The sequence below is a fragment of the Sceloporus undulatus genome, chromosome 5 (genome assembly GCF_019175285.1).
Source record: "Sceloporus undulatus isolate JIND9_A2432 ecotype Alabama chromosome 5, SceUnd_v1.1, whole genome shotgun sequence".
Classification (NCBI taxonomy): domain Eukaryota; kingdom Metazoa; phylum Chordata; class Lepidosauria; order Squamata; family Phrynosomatidae; genus Sceloporus; species Sceloporus undulatus.
The window spans coordinates 144,439,773-144,453,359 of record NC_056526.1 but is presented as its reverse complement, the minus strand read 5'-3'; the positions used below and the strand labels follow the sequence as shown (position 1 = coordinate 144,453,359).

Below are 13,587 nucleotides of genomic sequence, written 5' to 3'. Positions count from 1 at the left end.
CCTCATTTGATGTACCATAGAGTACAGCCTGGGAGTGGAATGTTATGGGGACATTTTGTTTGTTTCAGGAAGCCCAGAAGAAGGACAGAGTTCTTTTGAACTTTTCAGAGAAATTGAAGCACGTCCATGAGGCAGCCAGGTGAGCACGAAAACTGAGAACATTGGGAACTTCTTTGTGAAGCACTTAAATGCATGTGCAGAGTTTCAGTGTGAAAACTGAGATCTTGACTAGTGTTTACTATAGACTCAGAGGTTTCATTTTCAGTGCAAACAGAAGGATGCCTGCAGCATTCGTTCATGTGGGGAGAACTAATGAGTTAATCTTTAAGAGAGGTTAGCATGACTGCTAACTTGTTAGAGGCTGTTGGTGTATACATAATTTTCTTGATAGATCAAATGGTAAGTATCAGTATTACAGGGGACAATTACATGGTTGGTGATTTAACTGTGTCCCTTGAATAACCCATTTAATTGGAGAGCTATCACCATTATTTGGTATGAAATTCTAAATTGTACAAATGGAATACTAAAACTCAAAGTCTTGTTGCACATACTAGGATATTTCTGCTCATTCAGTCTGGATTTGAGAGGGGATAGTCTTGTTAGCCAGATTGAGAGATGATAGAATTGAGAGCAGATAGTCCTATTAGCCAGAGAAGGCTTCTGATCTGGCTGCTGAGGGGAAGGGAGCAATATATCTGTTCCTTTGCCTTTCTTCTTTCTTCATTGCCAATTGGAAGATCTGAATCTTTTCAAGGAGAAGACTAGGCAAATGGTGGGATGCCTTAACTGGTGTGTGTGTCTGGAGGGGGGGGGTACCATTCTTTATATAAAATAAACAAAAAAGTGAAATAACCATCAACAACAACTATCTTAACAATAGTCATGGAAACATTACCAAGATAAGAGGGGGTGTCTTGGTAGTGTTTCCATGACTATTGTTAAGATAGTTGTTGATTATGATTGTTTCACTTTTTTGTTTATTTTTATACAAAGAATGGTACTCTGTACCCAGAATTATCATGAAGGCATCTGTGTGCACAAATCTCATAATTTAAAAATCCCAAAACATTTAATCATAGAATCATAGAGTTGGAAGAGACCACAAGGGCCATCCAGTCCAACCCCTGCCATGCAGGAAATCTCAATCAAAGCATATCCATCCAAACAGATGGCCATCCAGCCTCTGTTTAAAGACTTCTAAGGAAGGAGACTCCACTACACTCTGAGGGAGTGTGTTCCACTGTCGAACAGCCCTTACTGTCAGGAAGTTCTTCCTAATGTTGAGGTGGAATCTCTTTTCTTGTAGCTTGCATCCATTGTTCTGGGTCCTGTTCTCTGGAGCACCAGAAAACAAGCTTGCTCTTTCCTCAATATGACATCCCTTCAAATATTTAAACAGGGCTATCATATGACCTCTTAACCTTCTTTTCTCCAGGCTAAACATTCCCAGCTCCCTAAGTCGTTCCTCATAGGACATGATTGATAACCTAGGATAACAGTTGTCCTGTGGAGTAAATCAATTGCTGTAACATAGTGATGAAATTGCTTTGGCAAATAAAGGCAGAAACCTTGATCACTGAAAATAAAAGTTGGAGGGATGGGAAGTTATTAGGCTACAACTGCTACAGTGGAAAGGAAGATATATTATGTAGGCATGTCCAGTGGTAGTTTGTTACAACAAGTCAGGTTTTTAAAAATTAAGATATTACAGAACTGAATGGTTCTTTTCTGAAAAAAAAAATGGCTTTAAATTATTGCTTTTCCCCCTCTTATAGGATATCTCTTGAAAGTATAGAAGCTGAGCTCCATTCACTCTCAACCAAAACAAAATCTCTTAAAGAGAATATTCGCAGGGACTCAGAACTCTATCACCAGATGGAAGGCTTCCTCCAGGTTTGTTGCAATTCTTGTCATTTTTATTCTTCTTTATACCTGCCTTGCTCAATTGAATTTTCATGGTACTAAAAAGGCCACACTATTCTTGTTTACCTTAAAATAGTACTACAGTTACACACATACTGCTGTTTAAAATGTAGTGTAGTGGTTTGAGTGTTGGACTACGACTCTGAAGAACAAGGTTCAGTTTCCCATCCATGGAAAAGCTACTGGGGCGGGATACACACCACCATATAGTACGTCTTCTATACTTACTAGGGTTAGGAAGGGGCGGTGCTTCCGCACCCCCCTAACCCTAGTACGTATACAGTACGTACAAGATGGCGGCGCCCCTTCCACATGGGCGCCGCCATCTTTACGTACTGAACGCATAGCGTCCAGACGTGTCGCGGCGCTTATGACGTCGCGAATGCGCCTGCGGCGCCTCACGACGTCATAGATGCGCCGCAGAAAGAAGCTCCGAAATGGAGCTTCTTTTTTGCTCCGCGCGGGAGTCGCGCGGTTTGGCTGCTGCGGCTCCCGCACGGAGCAAATGGCGGCGGCGGGGGAGCGCCGCAAAGCGGCGGTCTGTATCCCGCCTAGGTGACCTTTGGCTAGTCATACAATCTCAGCCCCAGAAAACTCAGTGACCAGTTCACCTTAGGGTCGCCAAAAATTGGAAATAACTTGAAGGAACACCTCAACACCACAGCAGACACCTAGAAACATTTAAAATGCATGTGAGTGATGGACACTTACAGTAGTTTGAAGAGGTATTCACACCCCCTTTGACTTTTTCCAGAATGGTCAGAAACTGCAAGACCCAGATGCACAAACAGATAGAAATTTACTCAAGGAGAGTTGCAGGTATAGTTGCTCCTCAAAGGTGATTTTTTCACCTGTTGACTCAGGGAGGTGAATACTTACATAATCAAGAAGTGTCAATTTGTTTTTGTTTACTTAGCCTTTGTGCCAGAAGTAAAAATATTTTCCACTTTTCACAGTGCCGAGTACCTTATGTACGTCTTTTGGTAACAATGCTAATTAAAAATTTCAATTCCAGGTTGTAAAACAATAAATGTGGAAAAGTCAAAGTAACTTTGTGACTGTGTGTGTATGCTTCTGAAAAAACCCTATACTTTTTTAAAATGTGTTTTAGTTGTATCTTTTTTAAAAAAAAATCATGTTGTTAGCTTCCTCATATTCCACTAGCGGAAGATAGGTGGATTGTTTAAAAGAAATTAAGTTTTGTAAAAACAAATTAATAAGTCAGGTTCTGACAGATCCCTTTTTCATTTTTGTGAATGTTTTGATGACAAATTGGTAGGAAGGTATAAACATTTGAATGTATTGCATCTTAATATAAGAGATGTAAGCTATTTTTCTCTTCCTAGAAAGCAAATAATTAAAAAAAAATTTGTCTACCACATATACCTCCTTCTGTGTTGCTTTTTGACTCTGCTTTTTAAATGGCTTTGATAAATTTGAAAGTATTTAATTTCATAAACATCTCAGTTGGCAACATGGCTTTGCAACATAAGCGCTCTCCTGTGAGTAATATGTTTTAGCTTCTTGCTTGCTGTCCTGGGGCTCAGTTAACTTCCCACCTTTCATTTGTAGAGAAACAAAGTTGTAGTTTTCCCAGTTTTACAAAGAAATAGACTGGTTGCTTTTTGTTTCTTAATAAAATGCTTGATACAGAGTGGTTAGGATAGCAGTCAATCCCCCTTGTGTCTATGTCCTGGGACAGTAATAATTACTTTCCTGGCATGGTGTGGTAGTGCCTTCAAGTTGCCTGTTGATTTATGGTAACCCTATGAATTTCATTGTTTTTTTTAAGGCAAGGAATACATAGAGGTGATTTTGCGATTCCTTCCTCTGAAATACAGCATATAGCACCTGGTATATTAATTGGCAGTCTCCCAACCAAGTGCTAACCAGGGCTGACTCTGCTTAGCTTCTAAGATTGGATGGAATCTGGTCCCTTTAGAAGTGACAACATCTCAAATTAGCTATTGTTACCTGCTTGAGTATATTGTGCTTTTAATAGATCAAACTCTATTGGCTTATTGGTTCAACATTTTCATAGCTTGCCTCATTCTATTCCTAATGGTGTAGCAGAATTAAACTTTCTATGGTGAAGAATATTTGACTGTCACCATGTCTGTGGTGGCTGAGAACACAGAGTAAACTTCAATTATAGTGCATGGTTTACTAATGACAGTTGCAGAAGCATTAGTTTTGACAGTATGCAGAAGTGGCTAGTGTATTTTTGTTTTCTGTTGTGACATTGGAAGTGGGCTTGCAAACTATATTTGCAATGTCCTAGCATATAGTGACAACTTTTAACTATGTTTTATTACCACAACCTGGTTCAAATTCAAAACATGCTGTCAAACTCATAGTTCAGTTTATGGAGATGAGAGCAAGATGTGCTTATTACCCTGCAAGGTAAAGGACTGTAGAATCTGGAAACTATCTTAGGGTTGGTTTGCTTAGTGCAGATGCAATATATAACCATGGTTATCACAACCTGGAGTCTGTAGGCTCAGTTGAAGCAGTAGTTTTGGGTGCTGTTTTGTGTTCACATTCAGAATTCAGATGGACCACTGAATGCAACACATTGTTAAATTAAATATGTCCATGGCTTATCATTACTGTTGGCCCTCTATATCCTAGAATTCTGCATCCATAGATTCAACCAGCCATAGTTGGAAATACACTTGTTCCACCACATTTGTGGCTTTCACTTTTGCAGATTTGATTATTCATAGATTTTATTAATAGCAATATCTAGGTCCTCCAGCACAACTGTATGGTCAGCTTTCACCAAAAGTTGCACTGAAGAACCTAGAGAATCCTAGAATGATGTTCTCTCAGGTAAAAACATAATGTTTTTTTAAATTCATGGTTTTTCCACACATTCATGGGGGTCCTGTGCCCCTAACACCAGCAAATGTGGAGGGACATGTGTGTGTGTGTGTGTGTGTGTGTGTGTGTGTGTGTGTGTGTGTGTGTGTGTATATATATTTTAAACCCCAAAAGCAAACCTTGATTTTGCCATTTTATATAAGGCCATCCTTTAAGTGCACCATTGTTTATAATGAGTATTGTGGCAGAGTGGGAGAAAGGTTTCCTGGAAACAAATCCCAGAGTTTACCGATGACCCACTACATTGGGACATGTCTACATTGTATTTCTCTGCATTGGGACAGTGAGCGCTCTGACTCCTGTACTTACAGATTTTGGGGCGAGATCTGGACTGGATTTGTCTTTTTTCCCTTAAAGTTATGATCAACATTAGTTCCACTGATTTCAGTTGGACTCAAAAATGTGACTAACAGAGCCTGGGTTTAATCTGTTACTTCTCACTGAAAGATATATTTAATAACTGATTTCATGTAATAATGTAATTAAAAACTTGTGTTGATGGTCATAACTGTAGTGTTATGGTTTGCATCCCAGAACAGTGATAAGCTGAGTCATTCCTAACCAGAATTAGGTACAATGAACTGTATTTAGCCTTCATCAAATAGATAGCTTCTGTATTTTGCTCACAGTAATTACCATAACTATTGCATTCTTTCTTTTGTCATCACATTTGCAGTGCTGGGGCACATTTAGGTTCTTCTAGCTTCTCTGTGCATGTGCTCTCTCTTTTTTAACAAACTTGATTTGGAGTTAATTCCAAATATATCTTCTAGTCCATTTTACAAGGTACACATCATATGTTTCTTTCCTCAAAATAATGAGTACCTGACTTAAAAACTGGCTTCTCTCATCCACATGAATAAGCTACTAATATAAAAGGTGGAGCCATTTTTTCATGTTCCTTAGTTAGCTAAACTTTATAACTGCTTTGTTGAGTGATGCTACTTTTTTCTTTTAGGATGACTGACATAGCTAGGATTGATGCTACTTTTTTTTCTTTTTGGATGACTGACAAAGCTAAGATTATCTCTTCTTCTGAAGGCAGCGTTTACATACCCCCACCCAGTCTAAAACCCCTAGGCTCTCCAGTTGAGTTCTTGCTTTGTAAGAGAAGCCACCAAGAAAACAAAGCCTAATACATCTCTGGCACTGACTTTTTTCATTTGCAAAGAATGCTCTTTTATTAAATGCAAGAAAATGCTAAAGGCATCTTGTTTGTTTCTGTAAGTCCCCCTATGAATGCTTTTTATGAGCAAAGGGGAATAGGAAAATAACCAGTTTAATCTTCTTAAGACCTATGGCTGTAGCTTCTAATCTTGATCAAACAATTGTTACTTGAACTGTATTTGTCAAATTTCAAATTGAATTTGAGTTTCAAACTGTTTTTAAGTGGCTATACAAACTCTAAAGCAGATTCTGATGTGTTTATACTCTTGTTGGTGAGGCTGTAGTTCACTGTAAAGTGCATCGTTTGCAAATAGAATAGTTTGGAAATAGAAGGTCCTGGGTTCAAAGCTTGGTATCTCTAAGGGAAGACTCTTTTGCTGCCTGTTACTGTTGACAATACCAGGCTGAATGTACAATTGAGGCAAGTGGTAATCAGGTACCTCCCTATGCTCTTGTTTTTTGAATAGTGAATTCAGCATAAATGTGTTCAACTAATATTATTTATCAGTTGAACACAGAGGAACATCTTGATTTTAAAAAAACATAAAACTATATTGAATTAACCCATGATTGGCCTGGACTCTTGAGTAGATGATGCAGATCCAAACTAGCTTCTGCCCAAAACTGAAAGCGTACTATTCTTTTTCTTTCGCAAGGCCACCTACCACTAAGGGCTTCTGGGTAGACTTTCCCCATACCTTTTAAAAAGGGTTGTTGTGGTGGTGGTGGTGGTGTGCTTTCAAATAATTTCTGAGTTAATGGTGACCCTAAGGCAAACCTTGGCAAGATTTGATCAGAGGGAGTTTGCCTTTGCTTCCTCTGAAGCTGAAAGAGTGTGATGTACCCAAGGGTTTCCATGGCTGAGTGGGGATTTAAACCATAGACTCCATAGTCATAGTCAAATCACGACACCACACTGGCTCTTGTTTAAAAGGCAGTACAATTGTAATGGTAAATATAAGAGTAAATTCTCACAAGTCACTTTTCAGTCTGAAAATGTCTTGCATTGGCATTTTCTGTCTGTCTTAAAGATGTATGTAGGGTGCTCTGAAAAATTTCCAGAGCTGAATTTCTTCTGAGCATTTGGAATTCCAGCTATAGCTGTGAAAAAGTGAAGATCCAAAGTGTACATCTCTGTAATTTTGAATATCAGTGTCATGTTACTTGATCATTCACAACTTCCCCCAAAAGCTATAGGATGGTAGTTTGTGGTAGAATAATCATTGGTTCTAATGGAAGGAACTATTCTGATGCTAACTGCTTCTTCATATTATTATTTCACTACTTTTGATTTATTTAAAACTTCCATTAGCTCCCTTTATTCCACACATTATGTGCCTTTTTATTTATGTGTCTTATTATCCTGCAAGGCAAAGGAATTTGTAACAGATTGTTTTTTTTAGGTTTTTGCCTCCTGTTACTTTAACATTCTAACTAGGAAAAAACTTTTGGAAAACTAGTTGTATATGCTTAAGAAAATTAAAATTCTCCAGTATTATCCAAGAAATTAGGTTAAGGTGTTGTTAAATGCTCCCTTTCTGCATTTGCCAATAGATTGTGGCACAGTCTGACCTAGCTGCTCCTGAATCATACATTTTAGTATGTAGAGCTTTCCACCTTATCACAAATATATTTGGATTTTGTTTTTTCTACCTCTCTCTACTGAAATATGTATGTGTGTGTGTGTGGGGGGGGGGGTGTTGGATCTTTTATCCCATGTAATGCTTTGCCCTTTGTCAGGAGAGAGTACAATGGAGATGGAAGTACAGAAACATTATTACTTGAGCAGTGTATGCCATTATTGCTTGTAATCAACTGGCCTTGCAGGTTTATGAAGTGTTTCCATAACAAAACCCCCTGCAAAACCTGATGGACTGGATGGATAAAGGAACTTATGTACAGCAATGGCAGCCAAACTTGTGTCATACCAGTTTCAGTGCCACAGTTCTGTGGTCTCTAGCCACAGTTATTTTAATCTTGGATTTCACTGATGCCGAAATTAGCACTGTGTATATAGTATGTTGAAAACAAGGCATTTGTCAATCTTTTGGCTCTAAAATGTATTTTGCCTTTATTTTAAGTTTGCTGGAAAAGAACTTAAAGAGTTGGAACACTGGAAACGCGACTTGCTGAAGGAGGCCCATGCGCTTATGGATTTCTTGTGTGAAGATAAGGAAACTATGAAAATGGAGGAGTGCTTTCAGATATTCAGGGATTTTTGCCTAAGGTTCAGCAAAGCAGTTAAGGTAAGAATATGTTTCCTTGAAAAGCCAGGGACATCTATCAGTTGTTAGACAATTAAGCTGGTTTACTATAATTTCATTTTTTAGTGTTAATCCCTTTTTACCTCTATGATACAGTGGAATAAGGCTACATATTTTTGGGACACTTTCCACTCTAAATTTTTTAAAAAGCTGCCCTTTTCCAGTTTCAAGGCAAAGGTTTCTACAAATATTTTACTAAATTATAAGTATTGAACTGGACTCTTTGCTGAAATCAGTTTAGGGCTTCCTCTTGCTTTCCCTAAAAAATATTGACACATCTTGTTTAAATTGTATTGTGTTTAAGTAAGGGGAGGAAATTATTAGATCCATTTTCTAAGCAGTTCCACTTATATTTGGGGGGTCAGAAAGAGGTTCCACCAACCCTCATCCTGAAATAGACTGCAGGTGATTGCATGCTTAACCTCTGTGCCTGTGGCATGCAAACATTGTAATCTTTGTCATGCTTTTACAGTGACAATAGGCAAAAGTGCCTGGAGACAGATTTGTGTACTGAAGAGTGTTGGCTCCTCTAATCCAAAAGGTCACGTGTGTAAACAGCTCTATGAAGCAGGGGTACCTAATGTAAATTTTGGGGAATGAAATAAGTGTTGCTTCCCCAAATAAAAATGCAACAAACTGAACAAATTAAATTCCTAAAATAGTTTTCAAATTTTTTATATTCCAAATTGTTCTCTCTGTTGAGGAGAGGAGAAGTATCTAGTAGAGTCTGAGACGCTTAATTGTTCCCAGATATCACCCAGTAGGTTATCATGGCCATGTGGGGATTCAAACCCTGTAATCCCAGTGCCTTAGTTAAACACTCATCTGGTATGATACCAGAAAAGGGTTGTCATGGCAATTCATACTCTAGAGCCACACACAGACGAACGTAGAGGATGGATATAGAAGTGTGTAGGGATTTTTTGTTTCTATTTTTTTAAATGCTAATAATTCCATAATTTAAAATGTGGTGTGCTTTTCTTCTTTGTCTTGAAACAGGAGAATAAGGATAGAGAGGCCCATGAGTTTCAGCAGCTACAGCGATTAAAGGAGTTGGAGGAAAAACGTCGGTCATCGGTTGCTGGTGAGCTTGGAGCTTTTGGCAGAAGCAGCAGTGAAAATGACGTTGGGACACTGACAAAGAGAGGACTAGAAGAATTTCTACCTTTCTTACAGCATAGACCACAGAGCCCTTCCTACAGAAATGCCAGCACCAGGCGCTCTCGGCATTCTTTGGGAGTCACTGCAGACCGGGAGCTCTTGACTTTCCTAGAGACCTCAAAAGGTGATGAGGCACACAAATCCAACAGTCTTCCTCGTGCACATGCTTGTCAAGCGAGGCCCACTGTAGCCTGGACTGAATCTAAAGAGCCTGGAGATCTAGGTTTGACTGACTTGCACTTGAATCAGGCACCTGAAGAAGGCATGGACTGCAGTTACTTCCCATTGCCTCCATCTCAGTCTGATCACATAGATGACCTTGAGGCATTAGATGATGACCATGCTAACTTCGGTAATAACGAAGACAGTGCTGACAATGACAACTACACTTTCAGCGTGCCTTGTATGGAAGCCACAGGTACAACCCCCTGGGATGTATCTTATGAAGACAGTGATCTTGTTCCAGGGCTGCAGAAATTTGACTTCCATGAAGGAAATAATATGGATGATACATCTGAAGTTAATTTTGAGGCTGGTGTAGGAGATATGGAGACACTGGGTGACTCAAGCTTATACTCTCTTGGTATAGTAACTCGTCCAATACCAGCATGTAGAAAGTCAAAAGAAGCTCCTTATAAGGATGAACATGCTACCAAGGGGGCAGGTCATGCTAATGAAGCTCCAGGGCTCAGCCTTCATAGTCCTACCTCTTCAGATGGTAATGTTTCAGAAATTAAGGCACAAAGGCCAATGTTCTGTGTTTCAGATATATCTGAATGCTCTTTGACACTTGATCTGTCAGAAGAAAATAATCAGAAGCTAGGTGTCAACAAAGTAAACAGAAAAGATGGTTCCATGGCCCACCTTATGAGTGACCTGCAAACAGATGATGGTACCCTCTTAGGTCTGAGCTCATTTTCTAGTGATAAAGAAGACTCTAGTGGCAAGCCTGGTCTTCTGAAGGAAAAATCAGGAAGAAGCAAAGATGCCTTTGGGCCAAAAAGAAATTCTTTGAAAGAAAAATCTTCAGGTACTACAAAACCCACCACTGGTCCTTCAAATCACCCAAGACCTGTCAGAACTCTGAATATATCAGAGAATGCAAGCATGAGAAAAGTAGTACCTATTTCCAGGTCAACTAAAGCAGCACCCCCCACTTGTACAAAAAAGCCAGAACCTAAGCCAGCACCTCGGGACACTAGTATAGCTGAAACGCGGCTGTCACGGCGCAACTCCATCAGGGGTATCACCGATGCCATGCCAAAACCTCAGTATAGGCAGAGCATATCTGTAGAGGAGCCAAAATTCCAGCGAGGAACAGCAGCTTCTAGCAGTGGCCATTTTGAGAGGGAGCCACTTCAGCAGAAAGGCTCCTTCAAAAAGCCAAGCTCTAAACCGGTCAGATACGTTCCAAAGTCAAAAAATGATGAAACCAAAATGTGCCGCTCTTTGCCCAAACCCCAGTCACCTACAGATACTAACAAAAGCCCAACAATCACTGTTCCCAAGACACCAGCTCCCATTCCAAGCTTTGCAAGAAACACAGTGGCCTCTTCTTCAAAATGTGCAAAAGTGGATATGCCTTCTACTTCCAAAACTCCAACCCTCACAAGATCTTTGTCTCAAAGGCTACCAAGGATGAGAATAACAGCAGCCTCTGATGATGCTAATCCAAAGGAAAATGGTGGAAGCACACTGAAAAGAGCAAATAGTGCTAGAATTATCAAAAGGAACACTGACAACAGTGAACTTCTAAGTGTTAAAGCAGAGCCCATGCCAAGGGAACAAATAACAATGGAAAGATCAGCATCCCTTAAATGTAAAGATGGAAACCAAACTTCAATAGGAAAACTACTGAATCACTTTTGAAAATAAAGGGGGTTGTGCTGTTTGGCAATATAGAATGTGAAAACAAACTTTTTCAACACTGAATATTTCTTTTGTGGAATATCCAGACAGTAATGTATTAATAGCATTACATACAAGTTAAGGTACATTGTGTGGATCCTGCTGTAGGTCTGAACTGAATGTATTCAAAACTACTGTGATGGGATAGCTGTAACAAAGTTTCCTTGCTTTTGGATGATAGTTCTTCTACATGAATGTTACAAATTTAAGGCAAGTCTTCCTCAGCCTGGAGTTCCCTCTTTGTTGATGTGGTAGCTCAACCGCCATCATCTCCAGCCAGCGTGGCTTCTGTGCTAGCTTGAGATGAATAAGGGATGTAGTCCAGAAATCCAGGATGGAGAAGACTGCACTAAAATAATGTTTTTAATCTAGCAAAAAGAAAGGAAAACAGAGCTAGTGGATAAGGCCAGTTATTGAATGACTACTCTTTTCTGAAAATGCAAAATGAACTGCTTTTTGGAAAAGTATGAGAAGTTGATGTGGATCATTTAAATTCTTTGAGTCCAAGAATAAGTTGTGTCTCTTGCAGAGTCTGTTGCTGGCAGCTGGGCATGCAGAACCGCTGGCTCACAAAATGGGAAAACAAGACACTGCTCTTTGGTGGAAGGATGGGATTTTAATTTCATCTGAAGAATTTGCAGTGTGTCTTTAAATTGTGTGTGTATGTAGGAAGGAGGGGAAACTCTGCTGGGCAGAATGTTTTTTTCTCCATGAATGTGGCAGAACTGCTTTGCATGTGAAAGTAGAATAGTCAGTGGGATGACTGGTGCTGGAATTAGTAGGGTTAGCTGAAGGTTATGGCTTTCCGAAACCACAAATATTAGTTTAGGGAAAATAACTACAGGTGACTTGGCTTGCAGGTCATTCACCTGCATACCTGCCAGCTTTTGGTATACAAAAGTGCCATATTTATAATACACACCACAGATAATGCAGCTTGAAACATGTGAGGGCTGCAGCTTTTCATAAAGCACTTTCCCTGCCGATTCTTGTTTCCACTGGTTTCTAACTACTGTCAAATGACTTGAAATGCTGCTATGGCTCTAATTAGGAAAAGCCTTTGGTTTCCCTGCTGCCTTCTTTCTTTGTCAAAACTGTTGGCATGAAATATGCAGGTTCCTTTTATGCATGATAGAAGCCTTTTTTTGTAAATTTAGCTTAATTTGCTTCAGATGTGGATTTTAACACTATTTTTAAACTTTTTTATAAGCTTTTTTTTTAAAAAAATTGAAAAATAATTCATTGCAGAAAGGTCAGGCTGAAATACAGATGAGGAACAACTTGTTGCTGCGTGTTCTGCCTTCCCTTTGGTCCCTTTCCAGGTAAATATATGTAGGGAAGGAAACCAGCTGTCTTTTAGTCTTTTTATTTAAATAGCTGCCATCTTATTCATATAGGAATTTTTTTTAATATCTTGCCGTGGAAATATTTGGGCAAATAATACTGAGTTAGTTACGAAATCTTTTCTTCAGCATGCCCACTTTGTTTTCTTTTATCTAACACTACTGTATCAGTCACACCAGGTCACTGATCCAGATGTGACAATGGAATCAAAAACTTCCACTCAAATCAACTGGGTTATTTCACTATTGCAGTTCATAGCCTCATCTTTTTTTCTTCTTTCTATTTTAGAAATAGTTTCAAAAACTCTTCCCAAGAAAGTATACCAACATGACAGTGCTTCCTGTGCCCACTAAACAATTGACCACCTCAGTGTGATGGATAGTTGGCTTAGCACCTTTCATATAGTAATAAGCTTTTGAATGGAATAATTTTGCCTTTTTACAAGCTTCTTGAGTTACTGTATCAGATGTCCATAAGTTAAATGCAGTACTCTGTCCATGTGGCCCTGCCTGTATCCTTTTTGTGTGTGCTCATCTGCAAAAGCAGGTGTTGAATTTTTATTACCTTTTGATGGTAGTAAGCTTGAAAAGAGAAAATAATTTAAATGTTACATGTTTGGAAACTGTAAGTAAATTTCTATATGATAAGTATGTGTAAAAATGAACTGGATGTATTTAAAGGACCAATTTATACATTTCTGAGTTTACCTTGCTAGTTTAATAAAGTTCCCATTTATGGGGTTTGTGCTATATTTTTCCTTCTTCCATTGTAATGTCATTTAACAGTCTGGCTGAGGCCCCATGCTGGAGCAGAGCACTCTTAGTTTGGTGTTTTGTTTTGGGTTTTTTAAAGAAATAAATACATGCTTAAGAAAAGAAACAAATACATATTGGTTGATCAAACACATGTAGACCACCTTTCTGAAATTATGTTT

At 39.0% G+C, this 13,587-nt stretch overlaps 1 protein-coding gene across 1 annotated transcript in view; it reads left to right on the top strand.

Annotated features, from left to right (window-relative positions):
- The window catches only part of FHDC1 (FH2 domain containing 1), a 54,057-nt gene extending 40,682 nt beyond the window's left edge, over nucleotides 1-13,375 (top strand). Inside the window, exons 9-12 of the mRNA XM_042470918.1 lie at nucleotides 69-139; nucleotides 1,779-1,896; nucleotides 8,058-8,222; nucleotides 9,240-13,375. Coding sequence (XP_042326852.1) covers nucleotides 69-139; nucleotides 1,779-1,896; nucleotides 8,058-8,222; nucleotides 9,240-11,270 — 2,385 coding nt within the window. The 3' untranslated portion in view covers nucleotides 11,271-13,375. The remainder of the gene's footprint in view (nucleotides 1-68; nucleotides 140-1,778; nucleotides 1,897-8,057; nucleotides 8,223-9,239) is intronic.
- Nucleotides 13,376-13,587: the final 212 nt, after the last annotated feature.